At 41.2% G+C, this 25,546-nt stretch overlaps 1 protein-coding gene, 1 non-coding gene and 1 pseudogene across 2 annotated transcripts in view; all 3 read left to right on the forward strand.

Moving 5' to 3' along the window:
• Positions 1-25,546, forward strand: part of ADGRD1 (adhesion G protein-coupled receptor D1) — a 477,959-nt gene that overhangs the window by 412,372 nt on the left and 40,041 nt on the right. The window contains exon 21 of the mRNA XM_036742325.1: positions 21,024-21,115. Within this exon, the coding sequence (XP_036598220.1) occupies positions 21,024-21,115 (92 nt within the window). The remainder of the gene's footprint in view (positions 1-21,023; positions 21,116-25,546) is intronic.
• Positions 22,579-24,013, forward strand: LOC118853695 (annotated as a pseudogene).
• On the forward strand, positions 23,066-23,121 carry LOC118835118. Its single transcript, XR_005009461.1, has one exon. It is a non-coding gene; the product is annotated as a small nucleolar RNA U82P (small nucleolar RNA).

Here is a 25,546-nt window from a genome sequence, read left to right on the forward strand (position 1 = left end):
GTACATATATTTACATATGAAGTCAATGGTGTGGACTAAATATGTATACATGTATAACTTTAAATTAGTATATCTGGGAATATATACATGTGCCTATATCTACTTAGAAATACACATAGACACAGACAGACAGACAAATACACACACATATATGCACATACTTTTAGGTACATATATAAACACTTTTAGGTATATACATACATACATACACACCTATGTATAACATATGATGGGCAGCTAGGTGGTACAGTGGATAGAATGCTGGGCCTGGATTCAGGAAGACTTATCTTCCTGAGTTCAAGTGTGACCTCAGACACTTACGGACTGTGTGACCTTGGGCAAGTCACTTAACCTTGTTTGCCTCAGTTTCCTCATTTGTAAAATGAACTTGAGAAAGAAGGGAAAAAACCTCCAGTATCTTTGCCAAGAAAACCCCTAAAAGGATTATGAAGAGTCAGACACAACTGAAAAAACAATTAGACAACAACAATCAAATAATGTATGTATGTATATTTGTGTTTCTGCATATACACACATGCATATGCATGCTATGACATTTTTTCAGGTATTTGAATCTAAAAAATCCTATCCTCTGGGAACTGGGAACTACGCATTTTTTTTTCTCAGTTTGAAGCTCTCAAGAATGAGGACTGACTCCTGACTCTTCTAGGCTTGTAGTGTTCCTTACAATGGATGGATTGGGTGTGCCTTTCAACTATAATCATGTAATCTCTCTAAAAGAAAACATCAGTTTCATATCTTAGTTGCAATGATGTGAATGAGTTCTCACTGTAGCCACCATTGTAATCACCTGTTAGATAACAGGGTGTTCTGGTCTGATCAACTGGGTGATTCTAGTTATTACTACGGATTAGGACCAGGGACAGCTCCACAAGGTTACTCTTATGAGTTCTTTATTACTTTCTAGGGGGAGAATGTTTAAAGAACTGTATGGAAAAAGAATGGTTGACTTTGTAGAGAAAATGACAGATTTCAAAAATCCTTAAAAGAGTGCTTTGAAACAGGGCAACCTGCTGGTGGTCCTAGAGGCAGCTAGATGACATATGGCTAGACTGCTGAACTTCAAGATAGCAAACCTGAGTTGTTGACTCAGATACTGGCTCTGTGATCCTGGGCAGGATGAATTTCTCTCAATCTCAGATTTTCATCTGTAAAATAAAGAAAACATTAGTAGCCCTTTGTGAAACTCAATTAAATATGTATACAAAGTGCTTTGCAAACCTTAAAGCCCTATATAAGTATAAACGGTTATCATCATTATTGCTTTTCATACTGTTATATAGCAGAAAGATGTTTCCAAACTACCTTAGTCATGGAGCCCTTGAGACTCAGAATATATTGACAGATCTCAGCAAATCTATTTCTATAAGAACCTTAAGGTATGGAATGCCTACTGGATGAAAGAATCTTGGGAATTTTTTGCCCAAGAGGAAATTAAGTGTATTTCCATACTGAAAAACTATCAATAAATTATAGTTTTTAATACATGCAAAATTTCACATTTACTATTTTGGATAGAGGAGTACAGTTAGCATTGGAATTATCTCCCAGTACCACTTTTCACATTGTGTGGAATCCTGGGGAGTTGTAGTTTGTGGTATGGGATAGTATATAGTATGGGCTTTGAGATCATGATTTATGAAGATCAGTCAAATTACTTAAAAACTGACATTTCTGTGGTTCTTTAAGGTTTCAAATCAATCAATTGGTCACTCAATCAGCATTTACTAAGGGCTTACTATCTATTAGCCATGGTACTAGGTGCTGGATACCAAAGAAAAAAAAATAATGAAATAGTCCCTGCCCTCGAGGAGCATGCAAGGGAGAAACAGAATGAACATATGTAGGTGAACATGAAGATAGAAGACAGGCTACCTGATTTCACTGGCACAAGGGACTCCAGTTAGAAAATCGCTAAGGCAGATTTCCAACTGTTCATCATCATAGAATCAGAATCCTTTAGACCATAAAGTCTTTGAGGCAGGGACTAGGACTGTGTTTCCTTTTTTATTAGTTGTACTCCCAGCACTTAGCACAATGCCTGGCCCATAGTAGGTACTTAATAAATATTTATTGGATTAGTGACTATAAGAAATGATTATTGCCATTTTATAGATGAAATTGAAGTTAAAGAAGATTCCCGATATCACACAGTTAATATGTCAGGGGCAGGACTGAAATCCAAGTCTTCCTAACTCCAGGTCCAACACTGTTTCCCCTATTATTGTTGAACTCAAAGAAAAGAAGATTCAGGGGAAACATGAGAGCAGTCTTAAAAGTATTTTATGGAAGAGGTATTAGATATATTTTTCTTGGCCCCAAAGAATAGACCTGGAAGTAAACTAATATTTTGAGATTCTGTGAACCTAGAATAGAATCGAAACTGTGGCCTTGGATAAGCTAACAAGGTAAATGTGGAGGAAGAAGGTCAGAAGACCAAGGATGGAGCCAGGTCTGGGAAAGCTACCATTGGTCTGCAGACTATTTCTCAAAGTCATGCTATGATCACGGATCCCCTAGAAGCAGGGTAGACATGGCAAGTGTTAGGAGATGATTCATAGGGAGCAATTGTGGTCACCAGATGTGTCCATGGCATGGTGGAGAGTGGTTTTCCATCACCCTCTGCTTTGTATTTACAAGTGGAAAGAACGGTTCATGTGAGAAAATAAGTGTTTTTTCTCTCAGACCATTGTGTCTGGCTCTTGGACTGCAAGTCTTGGGGTTGGGTCTCATCAGAAGGAGCTTGCACCATTTCGGCCTCAATAATAACGTATCTGACATTGACATGGTGCTTTAACTGTTCACAAAATAGTTGCTGCTCGTTACTACATTTCAGTTGTTTCTCCAAAAAAAATAACCAATCCAAAAACAAAGTAGTGAGGTAGGCTCTGCATTTGTTATTCTCCTCATCTTACACATGAGAAAACTGAGGCTTGGCGAGACTAGACTTGATCAGACAGATGGTGTGGAGTTACATAATGGATGTCGACTCTGGAGTCAGAGAATCTGGGTTTCAACTCCAACCCCAATACTTAGTGACCATTTGACCTTAGAGAAGCTACATTATTACTTTGGTTTAGGTTTCCTCATCTGTAAAATAAAGCGGTTGGACTAGATGGCCTCTGAAATCCCTTTCAGGGTGTCTCTGTGCTCTGCCATCTGCACTTGGACCATCATCTCCACCTCCTTCTCACTGAAGAGTTAGACTCTTCCTGTCCCTCCTGTCCCCAATCACTCTGTTTTGATAGGGCAATTTTGGCCTTATCTTGAGATGATCAAGGTCTCCACAAACTTTCCCGACATTTCTACTTCCCTCCTGTTTTCCAGCTCTTCTTTATTAGAATGTAAACTCTTTGAGAGCAGGGACAAATTTACTTGCTTATATTTATGTCCCTGTTGCTTCTGTTAGTATCTCAAGTGCTTAGCCTAGTGCTTGGCTTAAAAAGTGCTTAATAAATGCTCTGTCTACCTGTCTTTCTAGATATGATACAAAGGGTCACATTTGGGATTTGAACCCAAGACTTTATGACTTCAAGTCTAACACCCTATCTGCTGTTCCATACTGCCTCTATATTAGAAAGATTTCCTCTCCCCTCCTTTTTCTTTTGTCTGGAGAGACAGAATATCAATTAAGTCATTTCTGATGCATCTGCTTTCCCAAACAGAGTAGGGAATTCTGAATGACACGGATGGAGCTCACATCTATTTTGCTCATGTCCTCTGATATTCCCCATAGTTTCCAAAGATTGCAAATCCCTCTTTTAAGCAGGCTGTTTCAAGGGCAGAGAAATGGATGGAAAAGGATTTTGTTCTTTGAGCCCCTATCCATTGCATGACTAATCAGCTCTGAGCCCATCCCCTGCTTGAGCTCGCATTCACTGGCATTGGCTCCATGGGTAACACTTTGTCCTGGAGCTGTTCTCGTCCAGGGCAGTTAGTGCACGTCTCCCATTGGGATGCTCTGGGAATCATTTGCAATCATTTTACTAACCCAACCTTTTAAAGGGATTACAAAAGATTGGATAAAATGTGTCTTTCATTCCTTTTCTTCCTTTGGGGACCTAGCATAATTATTCACCTCACCAGCTCCAGCTTCAAAAATTTCCATAAGAGGAACTAGCCGACTTCAATAATTTAGCTTTGCTGTCTAATACACTAAAGGGTTGGGGGAGAAATTAAAAAAGAAAAAAAGGACAAATGGTAAAATTGGGAAATAATCCAACTTTTTTGTAGGGTAACATTGCTGACTCAGGCTTTGCTGTTTGACTGCTGACTTGAGTGCTATTACATTCTAGGTCGAGAACAAAGCACCCTCTGCCAAGGAGGCAATTTGAATTTTTTTCTCTCTATGATTTTGGTCTGTACTGCAGGCAGGACCAGTCCCTTTAAGTAGGTGCTGATTTATGATCTTTGTTGAAAAGTCCCTCTGCTCAAGTAGCCTTTCTTCCACTTGTCAGTGTCGGAAATCCCACCATTAGAGCTTTGTTGTGTCCTATCAGTCAATGGGAAGGATTCTCTGAAGGAAGAATGGGGTAAGAGAGGGAAATGAAAATGGATCATAACATCTTAGATTTAAGGTAGCCGAAAGGCATCTTAGGGGCCACGGAGTCCACCCCTTCATTTTCACATGAGAAGAATTAAGGCCTAGAGATATGATGCGATTTGACTAAGGATAGGCAGTTGGCAAGAGTCAGAGGTCAGATTTAAACTTTGGCTCTGCGTCCTCTGTTTTATTAGAAAGAGTTGGAGAGCCTCCCAAAGCAAAGACTATTGGCATTTAAATTTTGGAGCAGTTAGCATGTGCCTAAAGACAGGCAGGACCTGAGACAATCAGAGACAGACTGGTCAGGGGTTTGGTCAGTGGGGTAGTGGGGAAATATTTAACATTGAACTCTCTGGAAAAAAATGTACACAGGATACCTTTTAAAATTTAATTTCTATTATTAACATTTTCTCCATCACCTTCTTCAGTCTAGACAATCAACAAAACAATATATCGAGCCCTGATTTACAGCATTTGTTGATTTCCAGAGTGTACATGCTCGCACTGAAAATTTAATGATTGGCTCTTGAGTCATTTCCTGCTGGCTTCAGCACATCCCTATATGTGGCAGTGTCCTAGACCCCTTCCCGGCCCTTTTCCCTATTCACACTTCCTCTTGTGGTTTCAGAGACAATTAAAAAACATCTTTTATCCCTTATAATACATAATCTACTATGAACATAGTAGGCAAAACTTATAAAAAGAAAAGTTAGTTTTTAGAGGCAAGTAGAGAAGTTGTCTTCCCATAGTCTGGTTCATCAACTTGGTCAAGACAAAAGGACAAAAAGGGTGGAATGCAGTAGGATATACACCTATGTATATAGATGTTGCAAATCTGGCTAATCATTTGGATGACGATGTCAGGATCCCAACAAAGAGCTTGCCAGGCTAGAATGTTAGGCTGAATCAACAAGAGAGGTATAAATCTGTACTTTGACTTCACAAATGCAAGATTGAGACTTAGGTTCAAATTCCACCTCTGACGCGTACCACCCCTGTGACTTTGAGGAGGTCACTAAGACTCTTTTGGCCTTAGATTTATCTCACCTGTAATATGAAGGGGATGCTGAGAAAGCAAGGTGGTACAGTGGATAGAGTGCTGGGCTTGGAGCAAAGGAGACCTGAGTTCAAATGTGGCCTCAGACACTTGCTAGCTGTGTGACCCTGGGCAAGTCACTTAAACTCAGTTTCCGAGCACCTACTCCCATGGGTTGTGAGGATTAAATGAGAAAATAATAATAAAGTGCTTAGCACAGTGCCTGGCACATAGTGAGCATTGTTATAATTAATTATCATTATATAATGAGGTACCTTACAGATATGATCTTGTGATTTGGAAAATCAGACAATTGGCTCTCTCTAGTCAGTTTGTGCTGGTTCCAACACACCCTGGGAGGGAGGTTGGGTGGAATTAGCTCAATGTCCTGCTTGCCCTTCTTTTCTGTTGGTTAATATCCATTGGTGCAGCAGAGAAAGCATTGGGCCTGAAGTCAGGAAGACCTGGGAATTCACATCTGAACTCAGACAATTAGCAGATATGTGACCTTAGGCAAGTCACTTAACCCTGTTTGCCTCAGTTTCTTCATCTGTGAAAATGAGCTGGAGAAAGAAATGGCAAACCACTCCAGTATCTTTCCCAAGAAAACCCCAAATGGGGCCAGAAAGTCAGACATGACTGATAGGACTGAACAACAACATCTGAAAATATGTGGAAATGTAATAAAAACTGTTATTCCCTTCCTCCACTTGTGAAGGTGATATTCTCTGCTGAAGCCTCCTTATAAGCCAAAAATCTCTAAACTATAAAAAGCTCTCATCTTACACCCCAGATATTCCAGAAAAAGGTAGCGAAGAGATCCATCAGGACTTTGCCCTGTCATCAGCCATCTGCCGCCTTGTTCCCTCTCTGCCATGTGTAAAGTAAAATTAAAGAGAAGCATAAACATCTGTATTTCCTTTGTAATGGGAAACAGTGGAGACAGGGAACAGATTGCTGGAGGACTGATCAAACTAAGGAGGGTTGCTGACACAGATCACACCATTTTCCCTCTCCAGGGTGCTACCTGGCTACAGGATTTACACCAAGGAGAATTTTGTTAAATGTGAATGCTACCATCTATGAGCCATGTTGGTATGCATAGCTATTAGGTCCAGGGAATCTTCTGGAACCCTTTTGTTGTTGCTATTCAATTGTGTCTGACTCTTCGTGAACCTATTTGGGGTTTTCTTGGCAGAGATACTGGAGGGGTTTGCTATTCTCCTTCTTGGAATCCTTGGCTGTGAACAATGCTCAGCTCAACTGTCACCTCCTACAGGAGGCCCTTTCTCACCTCCTCCTTCCCTCCCCTCTCCCCTGTTAGTGTTCTCCTTCTCTCTGAAATTACCCTGTATTTTCTTTGCAGTTATTTCACATTTGTTTCTTCATGTTCAAGTTGTTTTCTTCTGTAGCGTGTACGCTTCTTGAGGACAGGAGCTATTTTAATTTTATCTTTGTATTTCCTGCTGGAGTAGATAGGTGCTAACTGAATGATTATTCAATTGAATTAAAGTGATCTGGAACCAAAAGCCAGATAATGACATCATATTTAAATTCGATGCTTGGTAACTTCTACCCATTAAGTCCCTGTTCTGCTCTCTGGGGCCAAGCAGAAAAAGTGCCAAAGGAGAATCAATCAGGTGTCAGTTATTCACCTTTTAGGCAAAGACTGGAACAAAGGGATAGACATGCTAAGATTTGTCCTGAGGTCTAATAGATTCGTCTGATATTGGACTCATTTAGAGTGAAATTCATGACCGATATCCTGGTGCTACTAAGGAATACCCTTAGTATCTATTGGGGAACTTATACACTGAAAGAGAAAAGTCGGCCCAGCCCAAAAACTTTGCCCAATTTTTTACCATTGTGTTTGTTCCTCTTGTGACTTCTCTGATGGAGGGGAGATGTAAAGGTATCTTCCTCATTAGAAGCAGTTATTCTCCATCGGGTGAGGGTGGAGAGAAAATGAAGGATGAACAACATAATAGGCCCTTAATAAATGACTTTTGATTGGTTGAGTGAAATTCCCCTTTTTCCAAATCAAGAAACTAAAGCCAAGATAAGTTAATAGGTCTGTGAATTTTCCAAGATCATTCAGGTTATACTGAGAAACAGCAGAGTATAGTACAGTGATATCAAACTAAAATAATACTGATCCTTGCAGGCAGTATCTTGACTTAGAAAATCACAAATTAACATTATCTATGTTTTATTTTATTTTAATTTATTTTGTTAAGAATTTCTCAATTACATTGTAATTGAGTGAGTGATGGCACTCAGTGAGTCTGACACCTTTAGAGTAGTAGATGACACACTGGACTTGGACTGAGGGAAAAAATGGGTTCCATTCCTGCCTCAAATACTTAGTCTGATCATAGGCAAGCTAATTTGCCTCTCTGAGCCTAAAGTGTCTCATTTGTAAAATTGGAAAGATAATAACATCTTCCTAAACAGGGTTTTTGTGTGACTGCAGTGAGATAGTGTGTACCTAGGGCTTTGGAGACCTGAGAGTCTTAAATAAATGTCAGCCACTAAGTAGCAGAATTGAGAACTGGATCCATGACCTCTGACTGTAAATCGGATGATCTTTTCCTATTTAAATGGGTCGAACAGTGTTTTTCCTTTAGCTTGTTGCCCCACCTTCCCATAGGTATTATTTTAAAATCATCTTTTTCTCCTTTTCAGTCTGAATAACATCTGCTTCTCCTCCCCACCCTTACCCCAACCATTCCCAATCAGGATTAATAGACCCAAGCCTCCATTTGTTCAACAAATGGGTCATTATCGTGGGAGAGACAACAAAGTTGTGAGCTAAGAATATTCCGTTCTGGGGCTGGTCCTTGCTGCAGTTTGGCCACAATTAAAAAAAAGAGATTATACATACAAGCAGTTCTAGTCAGTTTTCATTTCCAAAGAACAGGAATAGAGAAAACTTTGCCATAAGGTATTTGCAACAGAAACAACAACAGGAATTATGAACTCATGGTTTACATCATGAACTCAGATGTTGATGGCCACTAAACAATTATCCAAGAATCATTTTTGCTCAGGGCAAATAGAACAAAGTTCTGTGAATCAAGATGGAATAGGAGGAAGAAGAGAGTAGTCAGGGAAAGGAAAATATTCTCATTCTGGGCTATTACTGAGCTTCTTACTTTAATTACTCTTGCTAACTCAGTGTTAAGTAATTTTGGTTGCTTCTATGCTGCTGGATAGCAAGTGCAATGAATGCTCTTTAAATTCTGGCCCTGATGCAAGACCCCAGCCACCTCACCCTAATTAAAACTTTTTGGATGGAACCTCAGAGGCCATTCTGTTTAACATATATCTGAATAAGAATTCCATGTAGTAGTAGTAGCAGCAGCAGCAGCAGTAGTAGTAGTAGTAATAGTAGCAGTAATATTAATAGTAGTGGTAGCAATAGTGGTAGTAGTAGTAGTAGTAGCAGCAGCAGTAGTAATAGTAGTAATAGTAGCAGTAATATTAATAGTAGTAGTAGTAGCAGTAGCAGTAGTAGTAGTAGTGGTGGTAGGTGGTAGCAGCAGCAGTAGTCCTAGTGATAATAACAACAATTAATGATAATTCTGATGATGATGATGATTACCCCTTCCTCATCCTGGAAATAGTGACTTCTCTTTGGGGCTCTCCAACCTTATTCTTCTTGCGTTTGTCTGACCCATCTTCGAATTAGTACGAAATCCCCCCAAAGCTGGGTCCTACAGAGCACTTACAGCTTCTTACTCTTTACCAAGCTATAGATGATGAGAGAATAGCTCTGTTTTTATCAGCAAGGCCTGTTTTCCTTGGGTGAAAACAGACAAACAAACACAAAACTGAGGGATGGAAAGGCCCTGGATACTGAGGGCATTTGGGAAACAGCTTTCTTGCAAGAAAGTTTAAATATAAATTTTTTCTGGGGGAGGGAAGGCAGGGCAATTGGGGTTAATTGACTTGCCCAAGGTCACACAGCTAGTAAATGTGTCAAGTGTCTGAGGCCGGATTTGAACTCAGGTCCTCCTGACTCCAGGGCTGATGCTCTACTCACCGCACCACTTACCTGCCCCTAAATATGATTTTTGATGAGATAAACTATCTTAACAGAAAAAAAGTTAAGACTAATAGCCAGCTGAAATAAACAGTTTGCCACAAATATTTCACTTTATTAATGTTCTGCCTTAAAAGGGAAGATGGCATGTGTGGTTCCATTATCCCCTGAAATGGAATGGCAACCCCTAACTTGTTTCATCAGAGATGTTTTCTGACATCAGGCAGAAGGACCTTGTCAGCAGTTTCAGTCGGGGGATCCCAAACTGATGAAACTCTCATTACATTCTAGGTAATTGTGTCACTGCTTTGGAATTATCTCTCATTAGGAGTTTAATATGGGGAGGCTTCAGACCTGAGATCTTTAGAAACACTTTAAATAACCCAGGATCTAACCCAGGCAATAAACATGGAGCAAAGAGGGTCAGGCATAGGCTCTTCTGCTTTTCCTTCCTTAGTTTTTTTCCCCCTGAACTCCCAGATTGGTTTCATGGCTGCTGTTATCTCTCAATATAATTACACAGCTATGTGGAATGGGTGGCTGCATTTAGCTATGCCTCATTCCCTAATGCCGTAGCAAATTTTCTCAGTTGAACAAGACTGGTGGGGGGTGGGGTGGGGAGGAAGAGGTTCTCATGCAAAATGAAATGAGAAAAGACTGAGCTAAAGGAACTTGCAGAATGTTTTGAGAAATAGATTCCAGAATGAATCCTAACAGCGTGTAATGCAAACAGTTCAACCCAATTGAAATATTTCATTCCAGTTTTTAAATAGAGGGACTGAAAAGCAATTAAGGGTGCATGGTTCCTTATTAATCACTTGTAAGCTTTTTTATGTTTGCAAAACAGTTTATAGTAATTTATTATGAGTAATGGCATAGTGTGAACCTCTCTCCCAAGTCTCTTCTAATAATCCTTTCTTTTCTTTTCTTTTCTTTTCTTTAAAATGGCAAAGACAGAGTAGCACAAAAAAATAAAGTATGCAGCTCAAGGCCACATAGCATTTTAGGAAGTGGGGATTATAACCCTTAACATTAATATAAAATTGTGGAGTTTGGATATGTTAATTCCAGAGGCATAACTAGGGTGGGGCCATTGGAGTGTGGTCCTAGAGCTTTAAATTTGGAGGGTGCTAATAGTACGCCTATGGGTGTCCTTCAGCTTCTGCCCACCCAGGCCCTTTTAACTTCATAGAAAACCCGTGTTTGCCATGGGTTGACTTCTTCCCCACCAGGATACATATCAGTTGGGGTGGGAGGAAGATGTATCGTGTTCACTCCAGGTGAGAGCACGTGCGCACGCACACACGCACATACATGCACACACACGTGCACACACACACATGCGCACACACACACGTGCGCACACACACACGCACACACACGCACACACATACATACACACATGCACACACGCGCGCGCACACACGCGCGCGCACACGCACATACACACACGCACACACATACACATACACACATGTACACATACATACATGCACACACATACACACAAACACACACATGCATACACCACATACATACACACACACATAGAACTTCTAGTTGGTTCTGGCTCACTAAACTGAAGAATTAAAAGTCCTAAGCTAACAGGATACTAATTAACAAATCATTTATTATGTGGCTATTATGTGCCAGGCACTGTTAGGCAATGGAGATAGAGAGGCAAATATAAAAAGGTCCCTCTCCTCAAGGAGCTTATGCTCCAACAGAAGAGACAACATGTACATATACTGAAATGTACAAAACACATATAGAATATGAACAAGACATATATAAACTAGATACAAGGCAACGCCAGAGGGGATGGCATTAGCTTTCAGAGGGACCAGAGAAGGACTCATGTAGAAGGAGGCTTCTTGAAATGCTTCTTGAAGAAAACCTGCGCTTTGAAGAGCCTGAGGCAAGGAGGGAGAAAGTTGCAGGCATGAGGAACAGTCAGAACGATGGCCCAGAGATGGCAGATGGCAGGTGGAATGTTGGGTGTGATCAACAGAAATGAGGCCAGTGTGTCTGGATATACACAGAGGGAAGAAAAAGGGAATAAGCACTTATTAAGCACCTACTATATGCCAGGCACTGTGCTAAGTGCTTTACAGTCATTTTGATTTTTTTTTTGGATAGGAGTCATGTATAAGAAGGTTGGAAAAGTAGGAAGGTGCCAAGTTATGGAGCTTTGAATGCCAAACTAAGGAGCTTATATTTGCCCCTGGAGGCAATAGGGAAGCACTGGCATTTACTGAGCAGGAGAATAACATGGTTAGACCTATGCTTTAGAAAAAATGTGTTGGAAGCCATGTAGGAAAAATGCCACTGATCCAATAACATAATAATAATAAAAACATCGAATATTTATATAGTGCTTACTATGTGCCAGGCACTGTGCTGAGTAAGCACTTTACAATTATTGTCTCATTTGAGTCTCACAACAACACTGGTCAGTAGAGGCCATTTTTATTCCCATTTTATAGTGGAGAAAACTGAGCCAAAAAACAGTTAAGTGACTTGCCCAAGGTCACACAGCTAGGAAGTGTCTGATGCCGGATTTGAACTCATGTCTTCCTGACTCCAGGCCTGGAACTCTCTCCACTGCACCTCCTGGCTGCCCCTTATCCCTTTCCATTGACCTACTGTCAGGAGTATAAAGCAGTCAGCTCATACTGGCTCTTGAGAGGTGATTGTTAAATTTTCAGTGGAAGCATTTATACTCAGAGATCAGAAATGGGCAAATACTACAAATAAGGGCTTGACTTATTTTGTTGATTATCTAGACTTAAGAAAGTAATGGAGGAAATGTGAATGATGAAGAATAAATTTAAAAGTGTGCCTTGCACACAGTTTTTTTTTTCTAGGGGGAGATCTGTTTGTTAAACATTTACCATCACACCCCAGCCTGTTGCCTTCTACTCTATCCCATCCTGATTCTTAGAATTGAGTACAAAAGATCACTTTGCACTGCAGGATTTGCTCTCAATGTATAACTTCCTCCCAGAAGGATAAAGAAAGATAGAAGTTTTCCCTTCTTCCAATTTTCCCCCCTTCCATTTAATCCAAATGGTCTGACACTCAGCCTTCCTTTTGATTGCCCTACTTTGAATGGGGAAGCTTCCTCCTTCCCTTTGCCAGTGGCTTCAGAGAGGGTGGTGAGAAGCCCTTGTTCCTCCCCTGAATGTCGATCATTTCCTGAGTTCTTTTCATTTTATAGATATTTCTGTTGGGGCCAACATCAAAAGCCCTCAGTTGCCTTCTGCAGAACAGAGATCAGCTAAACAATTTTCTCTGAATTTCTGCTTCCTGAGCAATGGAAGGTTAGTAAAGAGACCAAGGTGCTGGAGAAGAATGAGCCATGGGGGCGTGGATTTAAATGCCTGGATGCTTCTCATTCAAACCTACATCACCCTGCAGGTCATAAAACTGGGGACTCTCTGGAGGGTGTCTTAGTAAAACTTTGTTTACAGCACCAGAATCGTGACCCGTTGTTATTGTGGGTGGTACTGTTATTGTTAGTGAACAGGTCATAGGAATAAGAATAAACCTTCAATTCAGTTAAGGATCAGGGACAGAGTGGACCCTGGGAAACCATAAAGCCGCTGCTGTGGAAATAGCAATGTACAGATGTTTTGGTGGGGAGGAGGGCAGAGATGAAGGAAGTCATGTGTCTGATGATTTCCCATTTCAACTAATTATTCTGGGTGCTAAATTCACATTTAAACCTACTTATTACCCCTCTAAATTCCTTTGCCCTGGGGCAATGTCCATCCCTATTTTGTTGTTGTTCAGTGGTTTTAGTCATATCCATATCCTACCCTTTGTGACCCTATTTGGGGTTTTCTTGGCAGAGATACTAGAGCACTTTGCCATTTCCTTCTCCAGCTGATTTTACAGATGACGAAACTGAGGCAACCGGGTTTAAGCGACTTGCCCAGGGTCACACAACTAGTAAGTGTCTGATGTTGGATTTGAACTTAGGAAGAGGAGTCTTCCTGACTTCAGCTCAGCACTCTATCCACTGCACCACCTGGCTGCCCTGTTCCTATGTAGGGACACTTGTAAAGCAATTGTGATGTAATAGAAAAACCCCTGGATTTGGAGTCAGAAGATTTGGGTTCAAATTCATGACTCCTCAACTTATTTTTTGTGTAACCTTGATAAGTCACACTCTTTCCAGATTCCTTCCCTCTATTAGAGAGCAAGATAATGGTGAGCATGAGTAGAGGTGATAATTCAGCATTTATACTGACTACATGCTGGAAATCCCAAGACCTCTCTCTCTCTCGGTCTCTGTGTCTCTGTCTCTGTCTCTCTGTGTCTCTGTCTCTGTCTCTCTCTCTCTCTCTCTCTCTCTCTCTGTCTCTGTGTCTCTGTCTCTCTCTCTCTCTCTCTCTCACACACACACACACACACACACACACAAATTCTACTTGGAGGAACAGACAATAAATGAAGATGTGAATGCTATGGTGTGCTTCAAGTAGGGAAAGAACGCCATTGGGGGGCATGGATCAGAGAAAGCTTCACTGAGGAGGCAGCATATAAGCTGAGTCTTGAAGAAAGAGAAGGATTCAAGGAGGGGAAGAAGAAGGAGGAAGAAGAAGACGAGGAAGAAGAGTAGGAGGAGAGCATACCAAATATCTCTACAATATACATGTAGTAGATAGGATGCTGAATTTGGGCAAAAAGTAATGTGCAACTTGTCTTGAACACAGGATACATAAAGGGCAGTAATGGAAATAAGATGGGAAAGATGGGTTTGAGCTAGATTAGAGAGGCCCTTAAATTCCAGGTATGATGGTGAGCTACTGATGGTTATTGAGTAGGGGAGTGGCCTGATCAGTACTATGTCTTAAGATGATAATTGTAGCAGCTGTGTGGGAAAAAAAAATAAGCTGGAAAGGTGAGAGATTGGAGTTAGGGAGACCAGGTAGAAGGCTATTCAAATAGTCCAGTTAAGACAAGATGTGGGCCTGAATTAGGGTAAGGTTTGTGTGAAAGGGGAGGATGTTGTAGATGTGAGACATTTGTTAGATATGGACTAGACAGAACTTGCCAGCTGGGTGAGTTATGAAGGATGAAAAATGACTCAAGGATGACTCTTAGGTAACAGACTTAGATGACTGGGAGGGTGTCTGTGCCCTCAGCATAAATAGGGAAGGCTGCAGCAGGGCCACCCTCAGAGGCATACGCTGTCTATTATTTCCATTTTGCAGTTGAGAAAACTGAGGCTGAGAAAGGCTGTGACCTGTCTAAAGTGTTCAGGAATAGAGAATACCTTGCTCTGGTCAGTACATACTTTGCAGTTGTTTTAGGTTTGGGTCTAAATGCCAGATTTTGGTGGAAAATGTTGAAAAGCTGGTGAGTGTCAGGAAGAATGTGACCAAGATGGTGAAAGGCTTTGATGAAGACCCTGACACATGAAGATCAGTTGAAAGAATTGCGAATGTTTAAACCAGAAAAGAGATGCCTGAAGGGGGCAGAGGCAGCTATGATAGCTGTTTGAAAGGCTGTTATATAGACTGGATGATCATAGAATCATAGGTTTAGAGCTAAAGAGGACCTAAGAGGCTTTTGAGTTCAATCTCCTCATTTTACAGGTGAGGAAACAGATCCTTTGAGGTTAAGTGACTTGCCCAGGGTCACGCAGTTAGCAAGTGTCTGAGATAAATTCCAAACTTAGGTCTTCCTGATTCTAAGACGTGCTCTATCCACTTCAGCTTCTTCTGCTTGGACCCAGATGGGGACTCATTGGAAAGCCAATAGGTTGACCACAGTCACATTTCACCTTGGTGTAAAGAAAAAGACCCAACATTCCAACAGGTAGAGATGTCCCACAGTGGCCTGGACTACCTTAGGAGGCAATGGATACCTCCTCATGAGAGATTTTCATGCACAAGTTGCTTGACCACTTATGAGCTATAGCTGGGTAGAGACAGTCTTTGAGTTACCTCCCTCCCAACTTGGAGAATCGGCATTTCCATCATTCTTTGAGTTGGGAAATGAATGAGTAGTAAGGAAGTGGAGACAGAAAGTTGAGAATATTCCTTCTGGGAGTCTGGCCCTGGAAAGGGAGTAGAGATATAGGATAACAGATTAAAGATGTGGAAGGACCAAGGACAGATGGAGTTGGGGAGAAGTGGCACCCCAACTTATTGGTCGCAGAATCCCTTTACACTGCATTTTTTAATAATGTTTTATTTTCCCCCAATTACATTTAAGAACAATTTTAATATTCATTGTTTTTTTCAAGTTTTGAATTCCAAATTTTATCCCTTCTTCCCCTTGCTTCCTTCCTTCTTGAGTTAACATCCAGTTTCCTTGAATGCAAGATTTTTTTTTAAAGGTTTCTATGACTCATGTTTGTGAAGTATTGAAAATATGACCTGTGTTTGTGTGTGTGTGCGCATGTGCACTTCCATAAACTGTTTTTGGGGAAAGTTTCCTTCTCTCTCTCTCTCTCTCTCCCTCTCTCTCTCTCTTTCTCTCTCTCTGTCTCATGATAAGGTAGCTGTGTGGTGGTTCAGTGATTAGAGCTCTGGACCTAGAGTTAGGAAGACTTGAGGTCAAGACCTTCTTTAGTTACTTACCAGCTTTTTGTCCCTGGGCAGGACACTTAACCACTGACTGCTTCAATTTCCTCATCTGTAAAATGGATGCGATGGTTATAGCATCTACCTCCCAGGGTTATTGGAAGAATAAAATGAGATAAAAATGGTAAAGTGCTTTGCAAACCTTAAATGCTAGTTATTATTTCAATTCACTGCCATTATGTTAGTGACAGGGAAGTCATCTTTAGCCTCTGCAGAAAATAAGCAGGTACATTACACAGACTCCTCAATTCCCACTATCTCCATGTGTGTCATACCTGACAGCTCCCAGGGGCCATGTCCAAACCCCCCACGTCCACCCCCCAGGCTGGTTTGAGGAACTGGCAGGAATGTGGTCCTTAGGCAACTTTGTATTGTTTTTTTTTTTTTTTATCCTTTTTGGCATCAGTCACCATGGCCCCAGGGTAGAAAAAAATCAAACAGATTTGGTTGTTTGTACATCTTAGACCTAGTTATCATGGCACAATTTTCAACCCTCTTGATCTTGAACTCTAACATTCAAGCAAGTCAAATCAACAAACATTTATTAAGCATCTACTACGTTCCAGGTGCCCTACTATGGGCTGAGGATAAAAAGAAAGAAAAAAAAACAGTTCCTGCTGAAAGAAATGATTATTGATAACCAATGATTTGGGGATATTCAGATTTCTCCCTTTTTCTTTTATCCTCATTTCAAGACCTCAGTCTCTGAAGGTTGAGCTAATCTTTTCGATTATCCAGACCCCACCCAGGTGGGGAAGCCATTGTGCTCTACTCAGTTTTGGGTGGGGATAAATTCTTTATATAGATTGCCTGAGGCTGGTGGTAACTTAGAAGTAAGTGATATAATCAAAGTTCATTAGAAAAGGTTCAACTCCTCATTGTAATATTCATTCTCTTATTAATTGTTAACCAATCAGAGTCGATTGCTACCCTTGAGAACACTCCCATCTTCCAATTGGCATATAAACTGTGAGTCCCCTGCCCTGATTGTCTTTGCTCTAAGAGAAAGAACGCCAAATGACCATCCTTTTATGAATATGTTGGCATTATTAGTAAAAAGATTATGTTACCCAGGGAGACAATATGCAAACAACTATGTAAAAATATCTATATTTATCTATGTATTTCTCTCTATATATACCTCCTTATCTCTATTTATATCTTTATCTCTATATTTATATCCATCTCCACTTCCATCTCCAGCCCTCTATTTCTTTTTCTGTCTCTATCTCTACAGGGCAAATTAGAAATAATCTCAGGTTACCATGAAGGGGGAATGGGAAAGCCTTCTTGCAGAGGGTGGGATTTTATCTCAGATCTGAAGGAAGAGAAAGTAGATAACTCCTCTCAGATTCGAGTACTGAATTTTTTGGTTCACAAATAGCAAGATGGCCCTTTCTGAAATGGCTGGTGATGGTGGTGGTGGGGCCTGGAATTGAAGTTCCAACCAGTACTTTACCCCCCACCCTTGAATTTTTGGTAGAGGCAGCAGAAATGAGGCACCTAGGCAACTGTGTGTTTATCTAAGTCTTTTTTTGTTTTTTGGTGGTGGGGAAGGTGGGGAGGCAGTGGCCATGGCCTCAGGATAGGAAGACCTTGCAGTGTGGGCCATTTGCTCAGGAACTTCTTACTTTGGAAGAGTCCACTTCTATCTCCTGGAGTTAGCAAAGCACCTCCTTCTCACATGAGCCATCGGGAGCTGGCTGCTGGTGAGCAGGGGTGGCTGGTTAACCTGGACTCCATTCAGAATTAAGTCCTGCCATCTCTTTTTTAAAAGGATTCTTTTATTAGTATTATTATGTAATCATAAGCAAAGTGGAATGTTTCCTTGTATAAAGAACTGAAAAGAATTGTATGTGTGAAATGGAACCTCTGTTCCATAGGGTTTTTGTATGTATATGTGTATGTGTGTGAATGTGTATGTATGTATGAGTGCATGTGTATGAGTATGTGAATGTATGTATGTATATCAGAGTGTGTATATGTATGTATGTATGTGAATGTATGTATATGAGATTATGTATGTGTGAGTGCATGTGTATGAGAGTGTGTATGAATGTGTGTATGTAAATGTGTGTATATATATGAGATTGTGTATGTATGAGTGCATGTATATAAGAGTGTGTGTATGGTGTATGTGTGTGAATGTATATATGTGTGATTGTGAATGAGAGTGTGTATATGTATGAATGAGTGTACACGTGAGTGTATGTATATGAAAGTGTGAGATAAAATATTTGGGAGTCTGTCTGCCAAGACAAACCCAGGGCCTATATGAACGTAATTATGAAGCACTTTTCACACAAACAAAGTCAGATCTAAATAAATGGGAAAATATCAGTTGCTCATGGTTAGGCCAAGCTAATATAATAAAAATGACAATTTTACCTAAATTAATTTATTTATTCAGTGCCATACCAATCAAACTACCAAAAAATTATTTTACAGAGCTGGAAAAATAGTAACAAAATTCATCTGGAAGAACAAAATGGCTAGAATATCTAGGGAATTAATGAAAAGAAATGCTAGGGAAGGTGCCCTAGCCATACCAGATATTAAACTGTACTATAAAGCAGCAGTCATCAAAACTACCTGCTACTGGCTAAGAAACAGAGCAGTGGATCAGTGGAATAGCTTAGGTGCGCAAGACGTAGTAGTCAATGACTATAGCAATCCACTCTTTGATAAACCCGAAGAATCCAGCTTCTGGGCTAAGAATTCACTATTTCACAAAAACTACTGGGAAAATTGGAAAATGGTAGGGCAGAAACTGGGCATAGACCAACATCTTATACCATATACCAAAATAAAGTCAAAATGGGTTCATGATTTAGGAATAAAGTCTGATACTATAAGCAATTTGGGAGAGCACGGAATAGTTTACCTTTCAGATTTATAGGAAAGCAAGGAATTCATGACAAACCAAGAGAGAGAGAGCATTACAAAATGCAAAATGGATAATTTTGATTATGTTAAATTGAAAAGTTTTTGTATAAAAAAAGCCAGTGCAACAAAGATTAGGAAGGAAGCAGAAAATTAGGAGAAAATCTTTACAACCAGTGTTTCTGATAAAGGCTTCATCTCTAAAAGATACAGGGAACTCCAAATTTATAGGAATGCAAGTTATTCCCCAAATGAGAAATGGTCAAAGGATATGAACAGTCAGTTTTCAGACGAAGAAATTAAAGATATCTACAGGCATTTGAAAAAATGCTCTAAATCACTACTGATTAAAGAAATGCAAATCAAAACAACTCTTAGGTACCACATCTCTCCTGTCAGATTGGCTAAAATGACAAAACAGGAAAATGATAAATGCTGGAGAGGATGTGGGAAAATTGGAACACTGTTACATTGCTGGTGGAGTTGTGAACTGATCCAGCCATTCTGGAGAGCAATTTGGAACTATGCCCAAAGGGTTATAAAAAAGTTCATACCCTTTGACCCAGCAATACCACTTCTAGGGTTGTATCCCAAAGAGATCACACAAGAGGGAAAAGGACCCATATGTACAAAAATATTAATAGTGGCTCTTTTTGTAGCAGCAAAGAATTGGAAATCAAGGGGATGCCCATCAATTGGGGAATGGCTGAATAAGTTGTGGTATATGAATGTAGTGGAATACTATTGTGCTATAAGAAATGGGGAAGATACTGACTTCATAATAACCTGGAAAAACCTACATGATATAATGCTGAGTGAGCGGAGCAGAACTAGGAGAACATTATACACAACCATAGATATGTGGATTCTGTCATGACTAACCTTGATAGACTTTGCTCTTCTCAGCAATACAAGGTGCAAAGACAACTCCAAAGGACTCATGATGGAGAGAGCTATCTACATCCAGAGAAAGAACTGTGGAGTCTGAATGCAGATTGAGACACATTGTTTGCTCTCCTTTTTATTTTTTTTTATTTTTTTTTTCTCCTTTGGTTCTGTTTCTTCTTTCTCCTGATTCATTCCATTGGTCATAATTCTTCTTTACAACTTCACTGTTGTGTAAATAAGTTCAATGCGAAGTTATATGTAGAAGATATATTGGATTCCATGCCATCTTGGGGAGCGGGGGGGGAAGAAAATCTGGAACTCAAAATCATGTGGAACTGAGTGTTGTAAACTAAAAATAAAAAATCTTAATAAAAAAAGAAAGTGTGTATGTGTGTGTGTATATGTAAATGTATTATAAATGTATGAGTATGAGAGTGTGTATGTGAATGTGTGAATATCTATGTATGCATATGAGTGGGTGTATATATGCGTATGAATGTGTATATGTGAATAAGTGTATGTGTGCATGAGTGTGTATGTATTACTGTATGTGTATGAGTGTATGAATGTGTGTGTATGAGTGAGCATAGATATAGGAGAGCACATGTATGTGTATATGTACGTGTATGAGAGGGTCTATGAAATTGAGCACAATAGTAACACAATTTTCCTGCCTGTCTGGGTCTTCTGCTATCTTTTCTGTGTGTGTGGTTTTTTGTTTTTTTTTAGTGTTAACATTTTATACTCATTTTCTTTCCTTCTTCTTCCTTTCTTCTAAGAAGGAGGAAGAATCTACCAAGAACCAGAGGTGATATGAAAAGGAGAGATATAAATACAGTTGCACACACCTTCCCTTTATCCTTGCCTCATTATCACAATTCCACAAGCAACTCATCACCTCTCCTGCCCCAAACAGAAGCCCTTCTTTGTAGAAACTAGTAGAGCAAATGAGCCCATTCCAAGCATCCGTTGCGCCCTGACTTTTCCTTATTGGTTCTCGTTGGGCAGGTCAACATTGGCATTCTCATCGCTGTGACCAGAGTCATCTCCAGGATCAGTGCAGAGAACTACAAGGTCCACGGAGAGGCGAATGGTTTTAAGTAAGTCCTGTCTCCATGTTATTCATGTGGAAACACTTTAATACTCCAGGGACTGGGACTGGGGAGTTAGAAGACCAGACTCTGTCCTGTCCCCAGTTTGGTTCATTGCTAGCTATGTGACTGTGGCCAATTCCCTTCTGCTTCTGGACATTAATTTCTGCGTTGGTAAAGTGAGGATAATATGCCATTCCCTAGCTACCTCCCTGGGCAGTGGTAAGAACTGAATGGCCAAGCAAACATGACCTGGGGAACTGGTAAAGCACTGCCCTTTATCATAGTTCACATTTACATAGTAATGCGAGGTTTATTAAATACTTTACTTGCATCATATTATTCGATCCTCACAACAATCCAATAATGTAGGTTCTCTTTTTATTTCCATTTTACAGAGAGGAAAACTGAGCTTCAGAGAGGTCAAGTGAGGTTACATAGCTAATAGGCATCAGAGGCAGGGTTTGAATCCAAGTCATCCTAACTCCAGGTCATGCTAATCTGTCTCTAATATAACAAACCTTAACGTGTATAAATGCTAGTTATTAGTAACTTCCTTCCTTCGTTCCTTCCTTCCTTTCCTTCTTCCTTCGCTTCTTACTTCCTACCTTCCTTCCTTCCTTCCTTCCTTCCTTCCTTCCTTCCTTCCTTCTTTCTTTCTTTCTTTCTTTCTTTTTCTTCCTTCCTTCCTTCCTTCTTTCCTTCTCTTTCTTTCTTTCTTTCTTTCTTTCTTTCTTCTTTCCTTCCTTTCTTGCTTCCCTCCTTTCTTTCTTTCTTTCTTTCTCTCTTCTTATTCATCTTCTTCCCCTCTTTCTTTTTCTCTCTCTTCTTCTTTTTTCTTCTTCCTCCTCTTTTCCACCTCCTCTTCTTCTTCATATTTTTCTCCTTCTCCTCCTCCTTCTTCCTTTTCATCCTCTTCTTCTTCTTTATCTTCTCCTCCTCCTCCTCCTGCCCTTTTCCTCCTCCTCCTTCCTTTTCCTCCTCCTCCTCCTCCTCCTCATCCTTCTCTTCTTTTTCTTCTTCTTCATCTCCTCCTCCTCCTCTCTTTTCTCCTCCTCTTCCTCTTCTCTTTCTCTTCCTTCTTTTCCTCTCCATTCCCCTTTTCCTCTTCCTTCTCTTTCTCCTTCTCTAAGGTTCTCAGATATCATGTAGTCCTGCTTCCTCATTTCATGAAAGAGGTGACTGAATGCCAAAGAGCTGTGACTTATGCTATGCTATGGGAGAACTAGGACAGCTAGGTGGCACAGTGGATAAAGCACTCAGGCTAAAGTTAGGAAGACCTGAATTCAAATGTGGATTCAGACACTTAAAAGCTGTGTGACTCTGGACAAGTCATTTAACCCTCTTTGCCTCAGTTTCCTCATCTATAAAATGAGCTGGAGAAGGAAATGGCAAACAACTCCAGTATCTCCAGTATAAAACTATATCCAGCTCTTACTCACTTTGGCGGCAGTGGCTGGTGCTACAGCATCATGTCCCACAGGAAGTTCTCTGCTCCCAGGCATGGGTCTCTGGGCTTCCTGCCCCGGAAGAGAAGCAGCAGGCACCGGGGAAAGGTGAGAGCTTCCCCAAAGATGACCCCACCAAGCCCATCCACCTGACAGCTTTTCTGGGATATAAGGCAGGCATGACCCACATCGTTCGAGAGGTGGATAGGCCTAGCTCAAAGGTCAACAAAAAGGAAGTGGTTGAGGCCGTCACCATCGTGGAAACTCCCCCCATGGTCATTGTAGTCATTGTAGGCTATGTGCAAACCCCATGAGGGCTGCAGAGCTTCAAAACCATCTTTGCTGAGCACATCAGTGATGAGTGTAAGAGGCGGTTCTATAAGAACTGCTCTGCTCCACTCAGTCCGATGAGCTCCAGGCTCCGCTTGCTGGTGGAAAGGGATCCTTAGAAGCCAGCAATGAGCCTCAGCCTGGGAGGGTGCAGCTCATTCCACTCCCCCCACTGCCCATTGGGCTGATGAAGGTCTGCCCCCCCATCCCGTCCCCCACTCTGCTCTTCTCCTGAAGGCATAAGTCCAAGAAGAAGGCCTTCACCAAGTACTGCAAAAAGTGGCAGGATGATGATGGCAAAAAGCAGTTGGAGAAAGACTTCAACAGCATGAAGAAGTACTGCCAGGTGATCTGCGTCATTGCCCACACCCAGATGCAGCTGCTCCCTCTGAGGCAGAAGAAGTCTCACCTGATGGAGATCCAGGTGAATGGTGGCAGTGTGGCTGAGAAACTTGACTGGGCCTGCGAGAAGCTGGAGCAGCAAGTGCCAGTGTCCACGGTGTTTGGGCAGGACGAGATGATTGATGTCATTGGAGTGACCAAGGGCAAGGGTTACAAAGGTGTCACCAGTCGCTGGCACACAAAGAAACTTCCCCGAAAAACCCACCGAGGACTGCGTAAGGTGGCATGTATTGGAGCTTGGTGTCCGGCCCGTGTAGCCTTCTCTGTGGCTTGAGCCGGTCAGAAGGGCTACCACCATTGCACCGAGATCAACAAAAAGATCTACAAGATTGGCCAGGGCTACCAGATCAAGGATGGCAAGCTGATCAAGAACAATGCCTCCACTGATTATGATCTGTCTGACAAGAGCATCAACCCTCTGGGAGGCTTTGTCCACTATGGTGAGGTGACCAATGACTTTATCCTGCTGAAAGGCTGTTTCGTCAGGACCAAGAAGTGTGTCCTCACCCTGTGAAAGTCTCTGCTGGTACAGACCAAATGTCGCACCCTGGAGAAGATTGACCTGAAATTTATTGACACCACCTCCAAATTTGGCCACGGTCGGTTCCAGACTGTGGAAGAGAAGAAAGCTTTCATGGGACCACTCAAAAAAGACCGAGTCGCAAAGGAAGAAGCTGCCAGACCAACTTTGAGCTGCTGGGTTCTCAATAAATTTTTCAGAGCTTAAAAAAAAAACTATATCCAGTACCCCAAATGGGGTCACAAGGAGTCCAACATGACTGAAGAGGCAGAACAACAACAATGGGAAGACTAGAATTCAGGTCTCCTGACTTCATTGTTTTGGGGTGGGGGAGGGGAAACTTGCCTGTCAGGAACAATTATCGACAGACATTGTCATCATCACAGCCGGAGACAATTTTGGTGCCATGTTTTGAGCCCGCACACTTTCTGGCTTAGGACATTTCACAACAGGTATGGGGTTGGCCACAGATACTCACCAGAGCTAACCTTGTGAGATGAAGACCCATGGGAAGCTTCAGTTCCTTTCTCTCCCAATAACCCCCAAACACACATTCATACACAGATATGAATCTTTTCATCCCACAATGAGAGTCTTAGGTTGCCCACTCCCTTGAATAAGGGACTTAAAATTCTGATGAGAAAGAAGTAACTCATCTTACCCTTAGCTGAGAGCTTCTTTTGATGGTTGGGGGAGGCTAGTAGGAGAAGGGAGATGTCAGGGAAAGCAGAGGGGCACTGAGTACCTGATGGTAGCCCTCAGTGAAATAAAGGGGCGGGAAGAGGGCCAGGGAATAGAGGCAGAAAGTTGGAGAGGAAAGAGCCCTGCCCCTCTACCCCATACTCATTTTCCTTTCCTATTTTGACAGGGTCACTAAACTAGCAAATGAAGGGACTATTGTGGATATACTTTGCCTCATTTTTAGCAAAGCGTTTGACAAATCATCCCATATGGTTTTTATGGGCAAGATGGAGAGAAGTAGACTGAGAAATAATGCAGTTAGAGGTATTCTGAATTGGCTGGCTGGAGTTAAATACTATTTGTTAGTGGTTCAATGTCAATAAGACAAGAGGTCTCCAGAGGAGTGCCAAAGGGATCTTTACTTGGTCTTGTGTTGCTGAATATTTTTTATCAATGATGTGGATTAAGGCATAGATGGTGTGCTCATGACACCTACACATAAAAGCTGATAGGGATCCGAAAAGATCTCAACAGGTACCAGAGTATTGATTTGAAACTACTAAGGTTGAGTTCAATAGGGATCAATGTAAACTCTAACACTTGAGCACAAAAAATAATCAGCTTCATAAATAGGAGATAGAGGTCTGGTTGAATAGCAGTTTGTCTGAGAAAGATTTGAGGGCTTTAGCAGTTGTCAGGCTTAATATGAGTGGGTCGGCAGCCGCAAAACTAAGACCATCTGAGGGTCCATTAAGAAAAGCCTAACTACAGAGGATAGAGCTCCAGGCCTAGAGGCAGGAAGACCTGAGTTCAAATCTGACCTCAGACACTTACTAGCTGTGTGACACTGAATAAGTCACTTAACTTTGCCTCAGTTTCCTCATCTGTAAAATGAAGTGGAGAAGGACATGGCAGACCACTCTGCTATCTTTGCCAAGAAAACCCTGAGTTTTCATAATTGTATCCTCGATGCTTACTTAGCATAGAGCCTGGCACATAGTAGATACTTAATAAATAATTATTGACTATTGGCCACAGGCAAGTCAATGAGTTTCTCCT

This window comes from Trichosurus vulpecula, chromosome 1, assembly GCF_011100635.1.
Source record: "Trichosurus vulpecula isolate mTriVul1 chromosome 1, mTriVul1.pri, whole genome shotgun sequence".
NCBI lineage: Eukaryota > Metazoa > Chordata > Mammalia > Diprotodontia > Phalangeridae > Trichosurus > Trichosurus vulpecula.